Here is a 23,250-nt window from a genome sequence, read left to right on the forward strand (position 1 = left end):
ATGTTACCCTGTAAGTGCCCTAAATTTGAAGAAGAACTCTTTCTTCTTCCATCTTTGCACCGTCCAGCAAACTTAAATCATGATCTCAGTCAGTGTTGTGAAGGATAATTATCTACTTAAAGGGCAACTTTATCTAAATTTTACACATTAAAGTGTGTTTACAGGTCTTGGGGAGTGCTACTGCATATATGAAACAAGTAGTATAAAGCCATTTGTGGCTGCAGAGAAAGCTGCATGAAATCCGAAACATTTCATCCATTGGCTAGATTGCATTGTGGGTAGTGTAGGCACCAGGTTTTGAAAAACAGTTGACTCCTGTAAAACTGTTGGACTCATTATGGACAGTTTAAAAACAAATGATCACAACAGATACAGCAGAGCCAGAGTTATCACCTTCCACACATTCTTCTTTCTTTTCAAAACCTAGCTCCTACATTACCCACAATGCAACTGAGCCACTGAGTGACATCACTGGAGGTGAGTAATCAGATTACATGCAGCTTCCTCTGGAGGCTGTATGCTACTTTTTTCACATATGCAGAAGTACTCCCAAAGACCTGTTAACACACTGTAATGTGTAAAATATTTGAGTTACCCTTTAAATGAATCACCCTCATCAGGGTGTGTATGGGTGCCACACTATGCAGGTGGGTGCCCTGTGGGCCTGACGTGCGCCGGCTGCTGATTGTGCTCCTGTGTCAATCCTGCGTTGTGTTTTTTGTCCTCTAAACCGATGGGGCAGAAAAACAGGAAGCTGGCCTTCCTGTGCTCTGAAGGCAGCGGGGCAGCAGGCCGTCAGGTCAACACACTGTTGTCACTGTCTGCAAAGGCGCCAGTGCCCTCTGATCGACAGTGCAGGCAAACATCCCCTCATATGTGTTGTTACTGTTGACGGAACAGTTTCCTTTAAATTCTGCTTTTTATGAGCTGCTGAGCACATGACAGACACAATATGCTGTCCTGATCTATCACAGTTTTTGGCCTAATCATTCATTCAATGTTTTTCTGTTGGACGTGATGTGTCTTTTGTTTGTCAGTCACACTCAGGCCATGTGCCCACTATCAGTCTCACTGATCAGCAATATGCTGCATTCTTCACTAACCCTCACAATCCTTGCCCTTTGTCCAACCACACGGCCAGGGGAAAGTACACACACCATCCACCCTGTAACGCTACGCTGCTATCTCCACCCATTCCTGCCTATTTCTATTCAGTTAAGACCCACATTCCCTCTATTTCTCTGCCTCACACACACACTTTTGAAAACAGAGCAGAATAAATGGTCTGTGTCCTGCAGCCTTGCATAGCGAATTGCATGATCACATGTGCGGGGCAGGGCTGATATTCTGCGTTCAGGGTGACTTTGTCATGGAGCACTGGGGGCTGGGGATACACAATCAGTTCCAGAGTTTATATTTAACTAAGCAGGCAAAAAAAAAACTCCCAAAGAAACCAAAGCAACGGCAGCAACACAGGGGATCGTTATCTCCCCCCTCACACGGATAGAGATGTGACCCAGAAAGTGGAAAAGTGTGAATGATCAGGAGAGGTCACTTTGCATTGTGAGGGTGCTTCACATTTCCAGGCGTTACAGTGCACTCGGAGGAATGCTGTGTGAACTGTTTGGCAGGACTGTGACGGCTCTGCACCTGTGGAATGAACATGAGTGATATATCAGGTATGGACCCAACAACACAGGCCAGCTGATTGTTTGTGCTCTTTATCCTCTGTCACCTTGCAGGTACGTCAAACCAAACTGGTGCGACTGGTGTTGCAGAATGAGGAACTAGGCCGCGCTTATTGTACTAAATGGCTCATGTGTTTCTAAGTTTTGACGGAGGGAGGACGAGTGTGTGTGTGTGTGTGTGAGGAAGAGAGAGAGAGAGAGAGAAGTGTGGAGGAGAAGGAGGAGTTAACAGCAAAAGAAACTTCCTCAGTCAGTCAGTGACATGCCGTCTGGGACAGCCTCACACACACTCTCACTGACTTTGCACATTCATACTTTCTTTTACTCTTTTTCCTCTCCTGTGCTTTTGTGGGCTGACGGCGGAGAATGTCGGCAGCTGTCATGAGATGCAGCTCACCAGCTAAATGGTGAAACCACATGCGCGCACACACACACATAGGTACATAGATACACACACTCTGCCACGCACATGAGGAATGAATTGAGAGGGGAGAGCTGGCAGCAACACAGAGGTAAGAGCTGTTTTCTTTCTGCTTTCAGTGCCGCTAACTGCTACATTACTGTACATTTCTCGTGTTTGGCAGGTTTAACACTGCCGTACTTTGTACTTGAGCACATAACCATAAAGTTGCTGTTACTCCACAGTGTGTAGGAAGGAGAGTAAGGCTTGAAATGGACTCTAACTGTCATGTAGTGATTGCAGTTCCCTTATTCTATTCACTATTAACTTGAGAATGCCTCCAAAGTCTCATGAAAAGCAGAAAAACCGACTTATACATGACAATCTTTAGTCTTAATTGAGACTGATATATCCACAAATTCTGTCATTCATACTTTCTAAATGTTTCAGTGCCACAGTGTGGGAATGTCCCTGCAGGGTACTCTGCCGTAGACACACAGGCATGTGAGTGAGCTAACAGGGGGTTAGTCTAAACTTAGAGACCAGAACCCCTGTCTCACGTTACTATCCACTAACTTCTGTACCGCATTTTCCAAAAATCTACAAACCCAGACAGCACACACACACACACACACACACACACACACACAGTCACAAACAACCCCTGCTTGTCATGCCTTCGAACACTGCTGACACCATATGTTTCTTATTAGGTTGAATGCTATTGTCATGGACTGCCGAGTGTCACAATCGCAGTCAAGGCTTTTGCTGAGGTTTCAGGCTGTGTGGAGGTCGTTTATGGTATGTGGTCATTGGACTCTGTCATTACAGGCGATGCGTGCTGTGTTTGTGGCTTAACTTGTCTCTAATCAGATGTGTTGTTTATGTGAGACTTGAGTAATGTTGTCCAGAGTGTGTGTCATTCAGAGGAAGAAGGCGTGGGACTCTCACAGGTGCTCTGATTTATTGAATACAAGCAAACCTCATTACACTGATTTTATTGACAATCTGTGTGTTTTAAAGTGGATGTCAATGGAGACAACCGCTGCCCCTTGTGCAGCTTTCAGTGCAAACAAAGGCAGAGCATGTGACCACACATATCAGCCTTGAACAGCCTGTGTTTATTAGATTAGGCAGAATCTGTTGCACTATGGGGAAAACAAGCAGGGGAGGCTAAAGAGTGTCAGGATATGCCCCGACACGCCTACATTCAGCCTGTTTACAGCCCTCTGCTTCACAAGATGCACATGCTCAGATTCAATCATGACCGCTCGGCCGCCACATAAACAAGATGCAGAGACCCGTCTCAGACACGGATATCAGCCTCTTTGTCTCCGGCATGTTCAGGCAGGGGAGCGACCGGGGCAAAAAAGGGGGAAGAAACTTTGAGAGTTTGTTTTCTGTGATAAGTGATCACATGCAGAGGCAGCTAACAAAAGTCACATAGTGCATCATACTGGGAGCATCTCTCCATCTGTAATGCAGCACTTCATTGTTTTCTTCATCAGATCAGTTGATTTGCCCTCTTCTACCTGGTATCAAAAGTAATTATTTATGTTACGCATTATATGACTATATTACTTTTAAATAGGTAACATCTCTTCCACGATAAACCCAGCGATGAGCTTCTGCAGATCTTGTTCACTCAACATCTCCTCAACCCTGTCCCTTTTCTGAAATCCAGTTTTGAGAGTGTTTTGCTGCTCGCTCAAAATTTTGCAACTAACAACAATGTTCTTTGCATCTTTGACTGAGACAAACTCAAAATAATGACAATACTCCCAGCTGTTGAAAGTGTACCTCTCTCCCTCATCCTGAAATCTGTGGTTCACATGTCGTTCAGCTTTGTAGCCATCAGACGGCGTGACCTGCCCTGACCTGTCACGCATACACGTCATTGGAAGAAAGCCTACCTAGGACAAAAAACATCACATTCTGGCAACACACTAATGCGGCATTAGTACAGTAACTCTAATATAGTTACTGATTTGGAAATTATAATCCCTTACATGACTCGTTAATGGGAAAAGTAATAATATTACAGTAACAAGTTACTGAGTAATACATTATTGCCCAACTCTGGTTACAGTACAGTCTGAATTATTTAGTAACCTTTTGTATTTATATTTTATGATTTAATCCATCTTAAATAGACCGATTATTTGGGTTTAATTTATCATTCTGAAGTTAATGTTGATTGCACAATGTAATGACGATACAATCATGACACCATCGGCTTTAGATTGGTTACCTTTAACTTTCAGGATGCTGTTTTGCCGGCCACTGGGCATGAAGCTGACTGGTGATTCAGCCAGGCTGGCAGCCTGGCACCATTTCTATCTGCTTTCATGTTTCCAGTAAGGACTAACTAACTGGATAAACTCAAACTTTTCTCTGGTATTGTTGGTTGTTGTTACTCTGAGGAAAAAGGAAAGCTATCCAGTCGTCTTTGCAACAGCAGCACCAACAATAATACCACTTGGAAACTCTAGGGGGGGTTGTCTGTTTCCACTTTAATCTTCTTCTTTACCCTTTTATATAGTAACATACTTGTAGCTACTCATCAGTGAGTTCACGGTGCTCTCAGCACAACACTGTACGAATGTTTTAAATGATGTAGAAGTCATCATCTTGTGTTCATTCTACAGGTTTTATTAGATAAGTGAGCATTGTCAGTAATCTATAATTATGGCACAACCGGATCAGAAGCACCACACCCAACATAGCTTTAAAATCCAGCATCATTGAGGCACCGCTTGAATGAACACATTGTGCCGAGGCATTACTGACCAATTATTCCAATTCTCTAACAAACTATAGGGCCCTGTCTACTACGCGTGTGAACTCAAAAGAAGAAGTAGGTAGAGAGCCGTTGCTGCTTCAACTTCTTTCTGGAGGTAAAAGGTCACAGGAGGTCAATGATTCTGACCTTCCCATGACAGCACAGTTGTAGTAAACACATCCCTCTATAATGTCATGATGAAGCCTTGCACAGTCAAAAAACTTTCATGGACTCTCTCGCCATCCAATCTCCTACTTCGATCTCCTTTCTCTTCCTCATGGTGACCTGGCAGTGTAGGGTGATGTTGTCATATCATCTGTCCGTTACCCATCCTGGCAGAGGGCAGAGCTGTGTTGAACTGTGCGATGTGGATAGAGTGATCTGTGATCTCTGCCACTGGGCCACTCTCGCCCCCCTCGCTCTGACCTTGCAGCCCGTCCCTGTGTGGCATTGCCTTACAGCGCCTCAGCAATACCCTCTCCCAGCAACACACACAAAAGACACACATATTGTCTTTGTGACACACATTCTGTGCATATTTTCACCGACCTGGACTCACACACGCACACACTCACACACATACCGTAGGGAAGGCACAGGGAAACTCTCACCCCCCACACACTCATACCAATCGCAGAGAGTGCTTTGTGCATTCACTGACTGACTGGCCAGCTAGTGGAGAGAGAGAGGGAGAGAGACAGAGAGAGAGAGAGGCTGGTGGGAGGAGGGAGATGGAGACAGCAAGAGACAGAGGGATTACAAAGAGAAGCCAGACAGATACAGAAGAAGAAGAAGAAGAGATAAGGCTTGCAGAGGGACAGAGGAGGGGACACATCCAGTGAACACTGACTGCTGGAAAGACAGAGTGAAGGGGGCAGGAAAGGGAATACAGAAATAGGAAGGGAAACGGGGCTTGTCCAACAGAGAGGAAGAGAGTGAGTTGTTGTTCAAAAGGCTGAGGGGGAAACTGATGGGATGGCATTGATCTGTGGGAGCTGCCGGCTCTTGGGCCAGATGGCGTCTTGTTGCTGCAGACCGCTGCTCAACTCCTCCTGCTGTGGACCGTTCATCAAAGTGTGCCTCTCCTCCTTCACAGGTCTGTCCCAGCCCGCACTCTGCTACGCTTCCACTGTGCCGTCATGAGACGGACCGCTACGTTCAGATAGACAGGAGCTTATAGGTGTAGACACAACATGGGTAACACACTTAGCCAAGAAGGTAACCAGGGCATGGTGTGCTTCTGTAGCAGCATGACTGTGCTTGTCTCGAGCAGTCCTGTTGGTGCTAACTGTGCTCTGTGCTGTAGGATGGAGAAGAATAGGCTTCTGTCCTCTTTGGCCCTAATGTCATGTTGCATTGTGTTGCCAAGTTGTCCGCCCTATTGTGTTGTTGTGAATGCATCAAGATAATACTGTTCTGTTGTGTTTTTGCACTGACAAAGCATGGAAGAAAAGTGACACTTTTGTGAGAATTATTACTTTTTTTGTTACTACACTATCATCCTTTTTCATTTTAAATGGTGTGTGAGTGTATGTCTGTAAACATGTGACCGCGCTGACATATAAGTGGAGGAGTCAGGGGCAGGACAGCTGTGTGAGCCTGGAGGTTTAACGTGATGTCAGAGCAGCTGAGTGTCCCTGCCTGTGTGTGATCACTATATCCTCCCCAACCCTGATAACTCCTCACACTAACCAATGGCTTGAACTTGACATTTGAACTGCTTCACCCGTCTCCCCCAGTGACGTTACCTTCCCGCTCCCCGACCTAGAAGCCTATTGTCAACATTTTGGCAGACATGCTCATTTTGCTTTCGAGCCGAGATGAGAAGATTGAAACCACTGGCCACAGCTAAAAGCTAAAAGCATGTCTACAACTCAATAATTGACATGTTATACCTTTGGTTCTTAATCCACACAAACCTAAGTACAAGAATTACAATCACCTTTAAACAGAGGCTTATTGGCTGAACCTTTTCTTAGTCAGGAGCAGAAACTCCGCTGATTGCCTGGAAACTGCTCCTGGCCAAGAAATAGTCTTGTAGGCCTATATAATCCTGTAAAATGGCAAAATGCTGTTACACTTCGGTTTTCAAAGTAAAACACACTCATCTGTGCGCTGTAGCCGTGCTGGTAGTCTTATTTTTTTCTTTTCGGACAGAGCCAGGGACTGGCAGTCGGGGAAATTGCTCTCTCCTGATCCCCATGTTCAACAAAAGAAAAATACATTTTTGCCCCTGCCCCTCACACACACAGAGTCTGCCACATGGGCTAGCCATTTCCCACTGATTGAAGCCTCTATACTAAGCGAAGCTAACTGGCTGCTGGCTCTAGCTACATATTCACCAGACAATTTGTAGCGAGGTATCAATCTACTCATCTAAGTCTTGGCAAGAATGTGAAATTTGCGTGTTGCTCAAAATGACAAATTATTCCTGGTATGCAGTTTGAACTGTATAAAAACCTTTGAAGAAGTTGATGATTACTGTAACTGATTCAAGCAGAGCATAAAGGAAGACTTAATTATTTATTTTCTTTACATTCAGGTCCATGAACTGATTTGTTTCCCTATTTACAGACATCTCTCCTGCTGAGTTGGATGCTCTTTGGAGGGAACCACCATATACGCTTGGCGGAGCAAATGAACACTTCTCTGGACATGACATCATGACTCAAGGTAGACTACTGTGCGCTCAACACCTTTATGTCTCTGAAGTCATGTTATTTTAAAGTCCTCTGTAAGTTTGAGCTGTGCTGCTGTCTGTGCGGTCACAAAACTGAGGAAGTGTTTGGGACATCCTCTCTGCACAATGGAACAAAACAGGGGAAGCCCATCACCACAACTGCAATAGCCAGCTATTACGCATCCATCTGGCTGATATTTATAGGTTTATTAGGATCCTGTTCATGTGCTGACATAAAGTTAGATTACTAACTACTCTAAGCCAATGATTGCCAACCAGGGGCTATTTTTTTCCAACTGCCAGGGGATCCATGGAAAGATTGTGGACTATTGACTAAGCTGTAACATGTGATGTGAAATCTAGCTAGCAAGCATGCAGGGAAGTCTAAAAAGTTAGCTGAAATTTTATGGATTAGTGGTTAAAAAAGAGAGCTACAAGTAGTGGACAATTGGTTGAAACAGCTGAAAAGCTAATGGACAAAAGAATAAAAAGGCTATTTTTTTTGCTAGTTTGACTCACCGGATGTAGACTGTTGGTATTGAGCCTTCCATTGGCTGACTCTTTCTCCTCTTTCTGTTATCTGCGTTTTAGCATTTTGAAATGTCTCAAATTATATCTCTGACAGTCTTTTACCACTGAACCATTTTCAGCCTCTCAGGCCATCAGGTGCGTGTGAACTGTCCCCAGAGTCCAAATTAAACATGTTGAAGCAGCATTTAGTTACCGCTCACCACAAAGCTGGTACAACTCCCAAAGGACATTAGGCTTGTGAAAATATTGGCCACCTTTAAATCCAGGTTAAATACTCATCATGAACCACCGTGCTCTCCTGTCCTGTATTTAAGTCTCTGTTCGGTTTCCTTTAAAGTTGCTTTCACGCTTTTCCTTCACATTCACATATTATTATTCTTTTGTTCTTTTCTTTTTTAAATGTTTTAAATGAATAATGGAAAGTAGTTTGATTGCCTTTGTGTATGAAATTGGCTGTAGGCCTACAATTAAAAAAAAACTTGCCTTGCTTTGCCTATAAAATAACTATTGCATCATTAAAAGCGTCCAATCCATTTTTTTAATTAAATAAAATTTACTCATTTGGAATTAATGTCACGTACAGTTACTGATAGAGGAATATTTGAGTTCATATGAAAATGGTTGTTTGGGAACAACAGACAGAAAAAGGTTGCGAACCACTGCTCGAATTCACATGTTCAACTTTGAACCACATGACTTCATACTGACCACAGATGTGTTTTCTTTAAGGGCATATCTGTGATCGTCATCTTGTGTCAGCTGGTAACACTCCCAGTTAAATCTCCACCTCAGTCTGTAATTGCTGCTTATCAGACGAGTCCTTCTGATGACCCTTTCTGATTAAGCTGTCTCCACACACACGTGTCTTTATCACACTGTTGCTGTTTAGGAAACACTGGCGTAATCAACACTGGATTGAGATTTCTACTGTAAAAGTCACGTATGCTCTCCTGTCGCCATCTAATCAGAAGAGATGAGAAACGAAACTTGATCCAGCAGCTCTTTCTTATTTCCCGACTTTGTTCCTTCTTTTAGGTGCAGGTGAGGAGGAGGGCGGGCCGGTGGTGGAGTCAGGTGAAGTAGGGGTGGAGCCTGACAACTACTGGAAGAAGAAGGAGGCCTTCCTCAGAGGAAGTACTGTGTCACTAGGAGACAAGTTCTCCTCAGGTACATTAAAAATGCATCACCATAATCCAGAGTATGTTTCTACTGAAAAAGCTTTCACATTAGCCAGTCTAAACGTGTTATCTTTTACATGCAGAAGCATTTCCCATGCATTATATTTATGCATACTGATGAGGCACATTTCCCATGTCTACTAATGTTTTACTCAGTCAGCAGTTTAGCTCCATCCATCACATTCCCCCAGGTTCTTCCTCTCAAATGGATTTAAATGGCCACACTGAGAGTCCAATAAGAGGCCCTAATAGCTTTGTTATTCCTCCGGGGACAAACATTGTGCTCTCACTGAAATATGAGCTCCCGTAGAAAATCCTTAATGAACTCTTGAAAGTTTTGTCTGTCTTGCTTGTAGAGACCAGACATTTCCTTTCTGCTTCTGTTTCAATGTGTATTCCCTTTTACTCACGGACTACAGCCAGAAATATACAACAACTAATTAGTGCAAGTGTGATGAATTAGCAAAAGGATTATAAATACATCATTTGTGTGTTCCTTTACTGGTTAATTCTGGCGGACAATGGGTGATAAATCCTCCCTCTCGTTCTCTAAACTAATTTTTCTTCTAAGCTCATTTGTATCGGATTTGTTTGGAGTCCATATTGTTCCACTAGAAGAGACAATCGAATCCAAGAGTGAATAATCACAGCATTCTTCTTGTTTTTTTTTGTCTGCCTAGAAATTGTGCTGTTGTTCACTGGGCAGAGGCGCTCCAATGTGGATCCTGACCGGGCCCTACAGGAGGCGCTGCGTACCCGGCTCAGAGTGGTGGAGAGCAACAGTCAGGATGTCATCCAGCTCTTTAAAGTGAGTCAGACCTGACAGTGCAGATATTACACAGGCATTACTGCACTGATCAACCCCTCTGATAACATAACGAAGAGTCCATATAATGCACCATGATATATTATGATGTATATATTGGGCACTTTTCGGAAAATTATGAACTGAGACATGAGACTTTGTTTCTGCAGGACTTGTCTGCACGTCTGGTGTCTGTCCACGCTGAGAAGGATAGCTTTGTGCTCACATTCAAGACTGTGGAGGAAATCTGGAAGTTTTCAACTTATCTAGCATTAGGTAACAAACTATGACCGTTTTGTATCTTAAAGGCCCCGAAAACAACCATTTCTGCATTTCTTCTGACTGGTCTAAAGTGACTTGGAAATGGGTGGTGAACGTTTAGCGCCAATCCGGATTTAGCAATATTTCAACCAGAATCTGACTCACACATCCACACATGCCAAACAAGGAAGCTGACTAGTAAGTCTAAAAGGAGACCTATTATGTTTTTTATTTTTTTCGTTTCATTCAGTGTTTCAGGTTCTTGTGCATGTAAAAGACCTTGTAAGCTAAAAAAGTCAAAGTCAGTACCAACAGAAGCTCCTCTCTCACAAAGAAAACACTGCGCCTGAAACCCCTCGTCAGTAACCCCTTTGCCTTCTTGTTGTGGATGCAGTGATAAGTAGTATTTATACATGAGTTGCATGTGTTCTGTCCCAGGTTACGTGGCTCGCTGCTTGGAGAACTTCCTGTGTGATCAGTCCTTCTGGCTGGACCCAGAGCTGCTCAGTGACCTGCAGATCAATGTGACCGTGGACGAGGAACATCTGGCCACCCTCTACCTTGGACTTGTTCTACAGGAGGGTCAGTTAACCTGTTATCTACTGTTATTACACAACTTCCCCCCAATAGGGGTCAATAGTGTTTCTAATTCTGATTTTATGGAAGCTTGGAAGTGGAAGTTAACCTTTTATAAACAGTTTGATTATTAACACTGAGGTTGAGAAAGTGAAAAAAGGTCTTCTTTCAAATTATTACCAATATACTATACTATACCACTATACTGACTACTAAATTCTTACTTTGTTAGAGTTAAATGTGAGGTATTCTTCCCTGTGAGGTATTTATTGTCAAAAGGGTCTTGAATCATGTCACTGCAATTATAAAGTAACTGACAGCAGCTGCCATTTTAATCCATTTTCACTGACCCCAATTAACACTGTGAAAGCTTAAGTAATACACTTCCACACATGACCTTGGTCAAATATTTAATATAACAATGGATGCTTTATTATCATTAGAAGAGTTTCTGTGCGCCACTGTGCACAGCCAATGTCTGAAGCATAATGGACTTCTGATTTTAAGTCAGAGGGATGATCTAATTTCTATTTATGGCCACATACACTGCCCCTTTTTGTGTTGTTCAAGTGAATCAAGTTAAAACTGGACATTGTAGCAATTTACTTGAATTCTCTACACAGTTATTGTTCTGCAAAAGCAAAAGTATTACACTGCCTCTATCCAGAATGTGTATTGATTTCCTCTGGCTGGTACACACAGACTTTCTCCTGGGGCAAAAAGCTTCACGGAAACATATAGTAGGACTGCAGTGCTGGCAAATGAGAATTACATTAACTTAATAGGGCTGGATATAAAACATCCATCATTTGGCATGACTGAATGAGGGCGCACTTGCTGAATCACTTTTGCTGATCTTTAACTTAAGTGTGGTGACTTTTATCAACAAAAGTGCTGACTGGAAACACTCTGTGTGTCTGTATTCACACGTGCTTTTTTCCACACCTTTTTTCCTGTTCGCTAATGAGCCGATCTCTCTGCAGGGTCCTTCTTTGCGAAGGCGCTGTTCACGAGAGGTGAGGAGGACGAGGACGACGAAGAACAGCTGTCGTTCAAGAAGAATGACCTGCTGATGGTGAGGGACACGGGGCAGGACGACACGTGGGAGGGCACCATGCTGTCCACAGGAAACCACGGCCAGGTGCCGGTCAACGCCATGCAACCGCTGCCTTACCCCTTCTATCAGTGAGTCACTGTGTTCTCCTCAAATGAGACAAAATGTTACAAAATGCTTAGTTTACGCTGTAGGCAAAAGTATGAATAACACACCCGCTTGTCAAAACATTTGCTGAATGAACAGAGTGGTGGTGGACATTTGTGCACGTGAGCTGGTTAAACTTTACTTCCTGTTTGGTCAGGTGGTTCCTGAGGAAGTACCCGGGCAACGCTGGATGCTCGCCACCAGAAAAGGAAGCATTCGAACACTCGATCGGTAAAGCCACTCTGCCTATAACATTCACACATACAACATCCTGTAGTGTCGTACACTCACATATAGACTAATGAAGTCAGGCACAGATACTTTCCACTGATCTGACTGTGGGAAGCTGAGATGAACTGGCTGAATAGTTAACCTGTCAGAATCAGAATATTCTATAATCTCCTCAAAATGTGTATAATCAGGGTATTATTATAATATTATTCATTATTATACATAGAAGAGGAAGAAGTTGCTCATAATGATGATCCTACAGAGAATTTTTACCAATTTTTGCTGCTGCTTTCATAGGCTTTACAGAGATTTATAGAGAGTTTCAGGTTGTTCAGCTGCGCGGCCCAGCTTTACTTTACTATTGGTTCACTCTCACCGCTAATAGTGTCATTTTCAGACACAGCAGGCAGCTGTTTTCAGTCAGACCCACTTTACACTGTTTGCTCAGCACCAAACAGCAGACACACAGTTAACGACTTTGGAGACAAAATCACAGCAGAAATGAGAGTGAATATTAGACTTCATTTCATAAAGTGGACACAAACGCAACGTCAGATGAATGCTAATGTCGCTCGATGCCAGATGTGTGAAAACATAAGGAGTTGGTGGTTGCAGTGATAGTTTCTTACTACTTCAGTCGGACAAACTCAGGGAGGCTTTTATCTCTCTGCATGCTGCCTGGATTTCTGTTGTGTGAGATCAAGAAGAAGCTCCTCACAAAAGTCAGGAAATACATTGTGACCAGTCTGAATATCCCATGTTTATGTGTAGTCAGTCGAAGATATCTAACTGATCCACTTCCTACTTACTGGAACACACTGACATGCACAGCCACATTGGATCAACCAGTAGTTAGCAGTTACTCTGTTGATATGCTGCCCCCTATTTGTAGGTGTATACATTATGATTAAACATTATGGTTAAGCAGTTATGGCCGGTTTAAAATTTAGAGTTTGATATTGGATTAGATATCCCTGGCAGGATATAAAACAAAAATAGATACAATTTGAAGATGTTGTACTATCGTCATATTCATGACAATGTTCTTGCATATTGATCTCAATACTCTCATGTCTTTTGTCTGTCCTCCTCCTCATCAAACCCCTCAGTGACAGGTTCCTGTGTAGCAGTGGCTGACTACAGTCCAGTGGGCCCAGATGAGCTTCAGCTGAGTCAAGGTGACATTGTGGAGATCCAGGGTCTACTGGTCCGAGGCCTGGGTGTGTTCATAGGAAAACACACTTCCACAGGGCACACTGGTTTCGTACACAAGGCCCACGTCAAACCTCTGGACACTGAACCTCTGTAAGAAGTTACTCTTTCTTTTAGTTGTATGATGCCTGGCGTGGTCTGATGATGTTGTTTATCTTGATCAGATTCACATTGGTTAACTCTTTTTTTATAGTGCTGTGCTACTTTTATGAAATCCTGTTTAGTGTGTCTGCAGTCTGGACAGGGTGGATGGGCTGAGGAGTCAACAGATGGGATAATGCTGCCTTTGTTTCCCACGCACAGAGACAGACAATTGGTCTTTCTGACCGAGGAGGAGCGGGCCAGCCTGGCTCAGGTTAACCCGGGCAGCTCTGAGCCAAGCGACAGTGGCCTACTGGAGAGACTGTTCTCGTCTGACATCAGCTCCGTGTACAGGCTAGGTAAGGGAACGACTGGGCTGAACAGGAGACGTTGCAACTTATGTCGGTCAGGGAGGGTTGTTGTGCCACTTAGCCATGATAGAAATTTAGGTCATGTTTTGATGTGTTTGTTTCCTAAATAGTGGTACTGTTAGTGATTCAATCTGGGGAATTTTTTTTCCATCTTTATCCCCAGCTGGAAAATTGATGCTTAAATTGATTTACCTTGTGTGTTTCCAGATAAACTGGATGAGAGTGACTTCACGTACATCAGGAGTCGGCCAAAACACGGTAATGATTTATAACTTGAGGAAAACAGCTGTTTAAAAACTTCTTTAAAAGTCAAAAGTGTTCATCGACTGTGTTCTGTCTTCTTCCAAGATCATAATGTCCCCGCGAGCACCCGTCAGAGCGTCATGTCAGAGAGAAGTGGAGGGACGCCCCCGTACCACTCCTCTCCTCGCTCCTCTCTCTCCCACTCCCATCCTCGTCTGTCCCTCTACCACTCCCACAATCCTCTGCCTCAGGAGGGAGAGCGGCTGTCCTTCACCCTGGATGACACGTTCAGAGAGCTGGACGAGTTCCAGGAAGACCCTCCTCTCTTCTTGGAGGAGAACAGCTGGGAGGGGGAGGACTCGGAGCACAGTGACCCCACACTGACCCTGCTCAACCGCCAACACTTCCAGGTCAGCAGAGTCACACTTCAGTCTCTGATTTATTTATTACAAGGCCAAGCACAGAAGCAAAGCAACAGTTTGTCGGCTTTTATGTTATGTTGTTTCTATCTTGCTTTTTATTCTATGCATATGGCCTACTTTTTCATTTTTATATTGTTTTGAGGTCTTTAAAATAATCTGAACTCCATGGCAAAGATGCAAAAACAGGAAATGAACAGTTCCTCTGCATTTCTTTACCAGTCGACTGCATATTGATTAGACAGTATTAAATACATTGTTAATGTACTTATATTCACATTTACACCAGTTCTCCCAGAACCACCTTCAGGTTTGACACACCTATTGTTGTCTTGTAACTATTTAGTCTTTTTCTTTGTATGTTTATGTATGTTTCTCAAAAATGAAAAAAATGTCACACGCTCTGGCTCCATATGCAGTTCTCTTAAATTAGATCATGCTTATAGCGGCAGCATATCACCAAAGTAACTACTAACTGTGGCTGCTGTTAGCTAGTTAGCTCAGTTAGCTGTGCAGGTAGCCGTCTGGACTGGGAGCTCAGAGGTTCAGTAGATATCTCTGCAACACAATACATAGTCTTTGAAATAATGTCAAAACTGTCATTTCTTCACATTCTGCACAATATTGATCAGATTGTGGTGCTGCGGTATCGAGTTCCTGCCCACACCCTCTGTTCTCAATTGCAAGCAGGGTTCAGCTGTCAATCATGATGTTTCACCCAATTTTATAGCGTCAAATAAAATAATAACATTTGAACACCAACATCAGTCTGATATGAACAACCTAAAATGACAACAAAAAAAAACATTTTTGGAAAATGTTTTAAGTTTTTAGTTTGGCCCATGTCCCATCTGCTAACATAGAGGGGGCTGGATTTTGACCTATACTGTAGATAGCCACCAGGGGGCAATCAGGAAGTTTTGTTTTCTCTCATGGAGCACTCATCTTGTCCACCTTTATATGCGTCAGTGGTTCAGACCTGCTGGTTAAAAGATGCTTGCATATTTTCCAGCTTTCACCACTCTTTTAAGGTTTGAAACTTGAATACGTTTTTAAAAAATGTAAAAATATTAGGGATATTTAGTTACCATATGTCTTGTAAACTCTTCTTCTTGATTTTTTTGTTTGTTATTCTTCTAGGAGGACTTCCTGCCTCTGTACGACCTGCAGTATTCCTTCCTTTGGGTGACCTTCAGTGGTAAGACTGAGGATGAGCTACCAGGGCACCTGGAGAGCGTCAGGGAGTGTGCCAAGAGGATGGGCATGCACTGGGCTCATCGAAGGGCTTGTTTCCTCCTGGGAAGACTCTGCGCCCGGAAGCTAAAGTTCTCCCAGGTTTGTGCTTCATTACTTGCATTAATATGTGTATTGTGTTTATGTTGATCTGCTTTATTCGTCCTGAAAGAGGCTGTTTAATGCATGTAACCATACTCCACAATATACGTTCTTAGTTCTTCTCATTCTACTTCCTGTTTCCTCCTCTCCTCAGGCTCGAGTGTACTATGAGGAGGCTCTGAGTGTTCACGTGGACAGTTTCTCTGACACGCCGTTCCTCGTCGCTCTCTTCACCAACCTCACCGCTGTCTACCTGAAGCAGCGTATGACCGACAAACTGCCCCAGACTCTGGAGAAGGCCAGTGCGCTGCTCCTCTGCCTCCCCTGCCACACCTTCACCTCCACGGACGAGGTCGAACTGCTGCAGCTGCTCCTGAGGAGATCAGTGGTGATGGGGGACAAACACCTGGAGGCTCGCGTCTGCTACCTCAGCTCCAGCCTCTTCCTGCATCTCAGGAAGACCGATGATGCTCTTCCCTTTGTTGAGCGACTCCAGTTCCTCTCAGTTACTCTCTCTGCCACTGATGGGCTTCCTATAGCTCCTGTGGACCTCAACTGGCTCCTGAGCTGGCTCTATCATCGTAAATACATGCCGTACTTGGCGCTGGCCTCTCTGAGCCTGGACTCGAGACAAGACCACTCCCTTAACGATGCTTTCCAGAGGATCGAGTTGTTTATCAAGAACTCTGTTCGCCTCAACCCGTGCTGGAAGGAAGGAACCTCCCTGCTCCCTGCACAGATTGTGGTTTACCTTCAGCAGGCCCTGGCTATTGCTGAGCGAGGGGAGGACATGAAGACCCAGAGGGACCTGTGCCAGGGCTTGGCCTCTGTCTACCAGCAGTATAACGCTCTGGACAAGGCAGTGCACTGTGCACAACAAGCTGTGGAGACAGGAGGCCACATCAACGAGGAGGAGGGCTTTGAGGCCTCAGTGCTGCACGGGTGGCTGCTGGTGTTGACAGGCCAGGCTGAGAGGGCCCAGAGCGTCCTACAGCCACTGCTCACATCACTCCAGGTACAGCAGACACTACAAATCCCCTGGATAAATGCTCTTCAACTTGTGTAAAGTAAATTAAATAAGCTGTTTCTCTATATGAATATCATGCGTGTACACCTTTCTCAGGGCACAGACAGTCCCACACAGCGAGGAGTGATCCACAACCTCTTGGCTTTGTGTCTGAGGCGGCAGAATCGCATCCCAGAGGCAGGCTGGCATCTCCATTCCGCCCTGGTAATCTCCAGGGAAAGTGGAAACCAGAGGAACCAGGCCCTGGCACTGGCCAACCTGGGCTGCCTGGCGCTGGATGTGGGGGCGTCTCTGACGGCAGAACGCTTCCTGGTCAGGTTAGATAGCCGTCTTATTGTGAAAACATTTCCCCAGGGAAGTTTGAACTAAATAAATGTAGAGTTTACAAAGAGTTGACAGTTGTTTATTCTGGTGCTAATTGTGTCACCAGATCCCTGCGTCTTTTTCTGGAGCTGTGGGAAAGCCCCACGGACGAGGAGCATGTTCAGACCTACCTCTGGCTGGGGCGGAGCTACAAAGACAGGGGGAGGAGGCAGGACAGCAGGGCGTGTTTCGAAATGGGGCTACTTATTGCGCTACATGCCAGAAACCTACACAGTGAGTACAAGTTAACACAACATCACGTAACTGTTTTGTGGTCACTTTTTGAAGCTAAGCTGGTTGCTGCTGATAAACGTGAAAACGGCATCAATCTTTTCATCTATCTCTTGGCACAAAAGTGGATAAGTGCATTTCCAAAAATGTTGAACTATACCTTTAAATGTGTGACGTAACGTAAAATCAGTTATGAAAAGCAACACAATCTTCTGTCTCTGTTTAGATTTTTAAACTAAACCTGACTAAATAAGAGAAAAGCAATAGTCAGTTACTGAGGTTGATATTGATATTTGTGACTTAAGAAATGGGAAGAATATATGTGCTTAACCTCAAGTGTTTGTCATAAACACATAAGAGATATGATATGTGCAAATCCGGTCATTCTACAGATGATTTTTGCAGATTTTTGCAAATGTTCAGCGCCCCTGGTGGAAAAATCATGTAATGGCAACAGTGTCATCCTGTAATTTCTTACCTTCAAACTGATACCAATATATCTGTGATAAGCTGGCTAATAATATCAGCCATGCTGTACATAGATGTACATATATACATACACCATACAGTACAGTAAAGTTCAGGCTCTTTTTTATATAGTAAAGTAAGTTGTAAGTAGTTGTAAAGTCTCTCTCTTTGCTGTATTTTCTCATAGGTCAGATGGTGGTGGCCAAAGTGCTGAGTCGGCTGTATGCTGACATGCTGCTGTATGGTCAGAGCATCGTCTACAATGAGCACTGTGTGACCGTATCCAGAGAGCTGAAGGACAAGAGGCTGGAGGGAGAGTATCTGGAAATCCTCAGCAGCCTCTACCTCTCACTCAACACTGAAAAGTCAGTTTCTGCATCTCCCTCCCCCTCACCCTTATTCTGCATCAATATTTTCCATAAATCTTTCTTTTTTTTGATTAAGAACCAAAACAGTCTCAATTATGGATTGTGTGTTGCAGATCATCTCGTAAATCTCTGGACTACACGAAGCAGAGCCTGAGGATTTCTATCGATCTGGGCAAGAGGGAGGAGGAGTCGGAGACCTGGCTACAGGTGGGACGCATCTATTACCTCATCCAGGAGGACGAGCTGGCTGACATGTACCTGCAGGTGAGGATGACAGTGGTTACATTTTAAGTTTCTTTGTCCTCATTGTTCTTCCCTTTGCTCCTCCACAAAACTAGTATTATTGTACGCAAGCACACCTTATTCCCAATCAGCAAAGATCATGTCCTCACTGGGCTGCCAGTGTTTCAGTATGCTGTTAGATATGTCATCAATATTGACTGACAATTTATTATGACTGATAGGCAGCAGTGAAGACAGCCCTGAGAATGAATGATGCTTACTTTGCCATGAGTATCTACGAGGAGGCAGGAGACGTCTACTTCAAGGGCCACAGGAACCGGATGGCTTCCCTGCCTTTCTACAGGGTGAGAGGACGTGAAATAAAAATACATTTAAATGCATTAGCCTCAAATTGTTGTCACAGTGTTGTATTTTCCATGTTGAACTGTGGTGAGTTTTATTTTGATTCCATTAAATTTTTTTTTTTTCAATGAAATGATGAATATCTGTGTTTTCAGGACGGCAGTCTGCCTTTTGCACGGAGCATCAGGGACATCCACTCAGAGTCCCGTTTGTTGAGTAAACTGACGGAGCTGCTAATGAACCAGGGCGAGCAGGAGGAGGCTCTGCAGTACGCAACACTGGCTGTTCAGATCGCCAGCAAAACAGGTACGAGCATCGCCTATAGTAGCGTGAGTGCTTTATGACTGTTAGTTAATGTTTAATGAAGATGTAAAGCCAGCTCTAATGACCATAGCTGACCATAGTTTTGTAGCTGACTTTAAACTACTGTGTCAGCAAAGACCATTGTTGTTTTTCCTCAGGTGTGCCTGTGAATGAGAGGGCAGCCTACCACCGGCTGGCTACAGTCTACTACAGCCTGCAGCAGTATGAGATGGCGGAAAACTACTACCTCAAGTCCCTGTCGCTCTGTCCGCCTGTCATGCAGCACCCCATGGAGGTTCGATACTACACCAAGCTGTACTGCAGACTGGGCAATCTCACGCTACACAAACTGAAGGTACATGAGACAAATGTATTTGTGTTAGCATGGCATTAGCAAACAGAATATATACGGTGTGTTTCTATCAGTCTACACACCATATGTTAACATATTTAAAGGCATAATGTCTCAGATTTATTGGTTGTTGTACTTTTGATCTGACACCTTGTTGCTATGTTTTCATGTCCAGCACTCACACCCTGCACACTGTTGCCTAAATGTTGAAGTCCAGAAACATCTGGAACACAGCAAATAAAGAAAATAAAGTCAAAGGGGCAGGTCCTCTGTTGAGAGACACTGAGTGAGAGGGATCACTTTTGTATTCTTTACTTTGTTTTTGCAGATCACCCTAACACAAAATATAAAACAAACTTATAAATAGTAGATTCTCTGGTAGATTGCTGATGAATTCATACATTTTAGAAAATGTAATCCCTCAAAATGTGGCCAATGTAGATTTCCTCTAGCTGCAAGTTAAAGTATTGGCACATTTCATATTTTTGAAAATCTGTCCCTTTAAAAAGGTCTTCAGATTATGGCAGAGCAACAGAAACATTATCTTTGCCTTCTTCTCATGTCCAGCAAATGATAGAGATCAAAATCCAGCGTTCAAATGTGAAGATACTGTGTTTAATTCGGACGAGACCTGTGCTGACCTCAGTTCTGTTCACCCTCTCCAGGATGCTTTTGATGCAGTGGGCTACTTCCACTTGGCTCTGGCAGCAGCCCTGGAAGACCAAACTAACCCTGAGGCTCTGTACGTGGTGTACATGAAGCTGGCCGAGATCCACGGCAACCACATGCCCGACGCTCAGCTGTGCCAAGTTTACAGAGACAGAGCCCAGACTCTGAAGAGAGTTCTGGCTGGAGAGGAAGGAAACGTGGACGATGGAGACACAGGGCCTGGCCACAAGACGGAAAAGGACTCCGATGTGGAACGTACAGAAAGTGCGGTTAAGAGAAATGGTATTCTCACTTCCGCACCTGACAATAAGAGCTCATTTCCAAGAACTTTTGTAATGCATGGAGACAAAGAGGATGCATGCAGAGACACTAATACTGGAGATACGAATGGGAAAGAAGATCACAGCATTAATCTTCCTGACATGGACGGCCCTTTTGTGGACGCTGAGACGGAGATCATCACCAGTCAGTCGTACAGTGAGAGTATCTTTACTGAGTCCTTTGACACAGCGAAGGAGCAGATCTCAGACTCCAGCAGCTCCACGGACACTTTACAGACTCACCACAATCAAACAGAGGGGGAAGGCTGTGATACTGCCCGCAGCATGCCCACTCGCATTAATCACACAAGTGAGATCACAAGACACACAGGCGCTCGAAACACAGATTCTGAAATGAAGGATGAAGGAAACAGCCTCTCTAAGGAAACAGACACCCTTGCAGATCAGTCTGATGCTGACCAATCAGACACTGTTAGCTTGAACACTGATAAAGCTGAACACATGGACTTGGATGAGGTCTACACATAGTCTCCCAGTGGCACTTTATACTCTACACCAACATTTCCTTCGCCTGGTCACATGTTTCCTGACCAGCAAACTGACTCCGACGTTCCAGCCACACGGCACTTATTGTAGGAAAGATGATTTCAGAGATGTAGTGACTTTAAAGCATGTGCCTTTCATTTTGTATAATATATTCTGTGACTATTACAGTGCACTGTGCTTGTGATATATGTTTTTCTAAATGTATTTTTTGTATCTCTGGAAGATATGACTCAAACATAAAGAATGTTATTTTGTTCGCTGAGTGTTTATTTGTGCTTTTGTCCATTCAAATATGGGTGAAGTACCTTGGGGTGCAAAACACAAGGACATTGGACAAAACTAATCAGAACTCAACAGAACAGGATTAATGCCACTGTACAAAAAAATGTAATTGGGGGAAAAACCCTGAAATACACTGTGTGCAACATTATTAGGCAAGTCAGTATTTTAACCATTTCATCATTATTATGCAAATATTCCAACTCCAAGCTGTATAAACTGGAATGCTTATTGGATTTAAAATCATAAGATGGTATGTATTTGTGTAATGAGGGAGGGTGTGGCCTAAGGAGATCAACACCCTACATCAAGGTGTGCATAATTATTAGGCAGCTTCTTTTCCTCAGGCAAGATGGGCCAAAAAAGAGATTTCACTGACTCTGAAAAGTCAAAAATTGTAAGCACTCTTGAAATTGCTAAGATATTGGGCCGTGATCACAGAACCATCAAACATTTTGTTGCAAATAGTCAACAGGGTCACAAGAAACATGTTGAGAAAAAAAGATGCCAATTAAAGATTTGAGAAGAATCAAACGTGAAGCTACCAGGAACCCATCATCCTCCAGTGCTGTCATATTCAAGAACTGCAACCTACCTAGAGTGGCCAGAAGTACAAGGTGTTCAGCGCTCAGAGACATGGCCAAGGTAAGGACGGCTGAAACCCGACCACCACTGAACAAGACACATAAGTTGGAACATCAAGACTGGGCCAAGAAATATCTGAAGGCGGATTTTTCAAAGATTTTATGGACTGATGAGATGAGAGTGACTCTTGATGGACCAGATGGATGGGCCCGTGGCTGGATTAATAACGGGCACAGAGCTCCGCTTCGACTCAGGTTTGAGGTTTATTAACATTTTGGATTGGCCAAGGGCATTGTAGTTGTGCAGTAATAAAATTAATCCTTAAAAATACAAACAAAATTCAATACAGCTGGTCACTGTCTGGTGCTGGTGATGAGTGTTTTAGTGAGCAAGGAGGGCATCTCTGACAGCGAGCAGATCAGGCAGAGCAACAATCCACAAGGGGCTCACCGACTCCTAGTCACCTTCAAATTTGTTTTACATTAAACACACAAAATCGAAGGGACTTGAATTTCCTTCCACACTGAACAGCCATGTGCCCTCAGAGCTCTGATTTTACATCCAGTGTTCAGTGAACTTTTGTGTACTTTCTTATTTATTAATGTGTTTTGTCAGATGTTGTTGCACCTCAGAGCCACCAAACAGAAAAGAAGAAGCAGTGAATATGTGTGGGCATTAATGCCATGTCTTGAAAGCGCTGGGAGAGAGAGCCATCATGTTGATTGTGTGCTTTGCTGTGAGAGCCATAATGCTGCTGTTGTTCCTCAGTTTAGCCACATGTGGGCAGTCAAAGACAATAGCTGCAGCCCGTGTTGCATTAGCTGCTGCAGCCTCTTCCAACAGGTGAGAGAAACGGGAGGATAAGAGAAGAAGATTTACATCATCTGCCTGGTAGTGGCAGCAATCCAAGCTGAGCATAATGGAAAGTGTCCTCATGTCACACTTCTGGCTCAGGTTTACATAAAATCCAATAATGATCCATTTGTCCAGGAAGGTGCTTGTATGACACTGTGAGAAAAAAAAAAATCAGATGTGGATTTAATTTTAAAATACATTTCCTGACACAGTTTGAAAAAATGTTTGGGCAGTAGTTGAATTTAGCCACACTTTTGGAGGGAGAGTGTGCCTAATAGCATGATCTTGAATTACAGTAATAAGATATTAACTAGCGCACGTTTTGTGGACCCGGCAAAATGGAA

The 23,250-nt window shown here is 43.8% G+C and overlaps 1 protein-coding gene across 2 annotated transcripts; it reads left to right on the forward strand.

Moving 5' to 3' along the window:
* Positions 1-1,958: 1,958 nt before the first annotated feature.
* Positions 1,959-21,445, forward strand: sh3tc2 (SH3 domain and tetratricopeptide repeats 2). Of its 2 annotated transcripts, none has more exons than XM_084353696.1 (22): positions 1,959-2,200; positions 7,445-7,543; positions 9,117-9,248; positions 9,940-10,067; positions 10,235-10,340; positions 10,764-10,907; positions 11,885-12,086; positions 12,260-12,333; positions 13,443-13,638; positions 13,849-13,985; positions 14,205-14,255; positions 14,346-14,650; positions 15,800-15,994; positions 16,149-17,009; positions 17,118-17,338; positions 17,452-17,618; positions 18,271-18,448; positions 18,565-18,715; positions 18,916-19,038; positions 19,192-19,342; positions 19,498-19,694; positions 20,357-21,445. In XM_084353696.1, the coding sequence occupies exons 1-22, from the start codon at positions 2,158-2,160 to the stop codon at positions 21,167-21,169; spliced, it is 4,674 nt and encodes a 1,557-aa protein (XP_084209822.1). In that variant the 5' UTR covers positions 1,959-2,157; the 3' UTR covers positions 21,170-21,445. The 2 variants fall into 2 exon arrangements, with proteins under 2 accessions (XP_084209822.1, XP_084209821.1); XM_084353695.1 differs by lacking the exon at positions 1,959-2,200 and adding an exon at positions 5,649-5,966.
* The last annotated feature ends 1,805 nt before the right edge of the window (positions 21,446-23,250 follow it).

Source organism: Pagrus pagrus (assembly GCF_965226575.1).
Source record: "Pagrus pagrus genome assembly, chromosome: 5".
NCBI lineage: Eukaryota > Metazoa > Chordata > Actinopteri > Spariformes > Sparidae > Pagrus > Pagrus pagrus.

Bases quoted from the DNA above. Each gene is read 5' to 3' on its own strand.
- sh3tc2 (XM_084353695.1), top strand. From the start codon at position 5,846: ATGGCATTGATCTGTGGGAGCTGCCGGCTCTTGGGCCAGATGGCGTCT. The intron at 12,334-13,442 runs GTAAAGCCACTC...CAAACCCCTCAG, and splicing joins AGCATTCGAACACTCGATCG to TGACAGGTTCCTGTGTAGCA. The intron at 18,716-18,915 runs GTGAGGATGACA...TATGACTGATAG, and splicing joins TGGCTGACATGTACCTGCAG to GCAGCAGTGAAGACAGCCCT.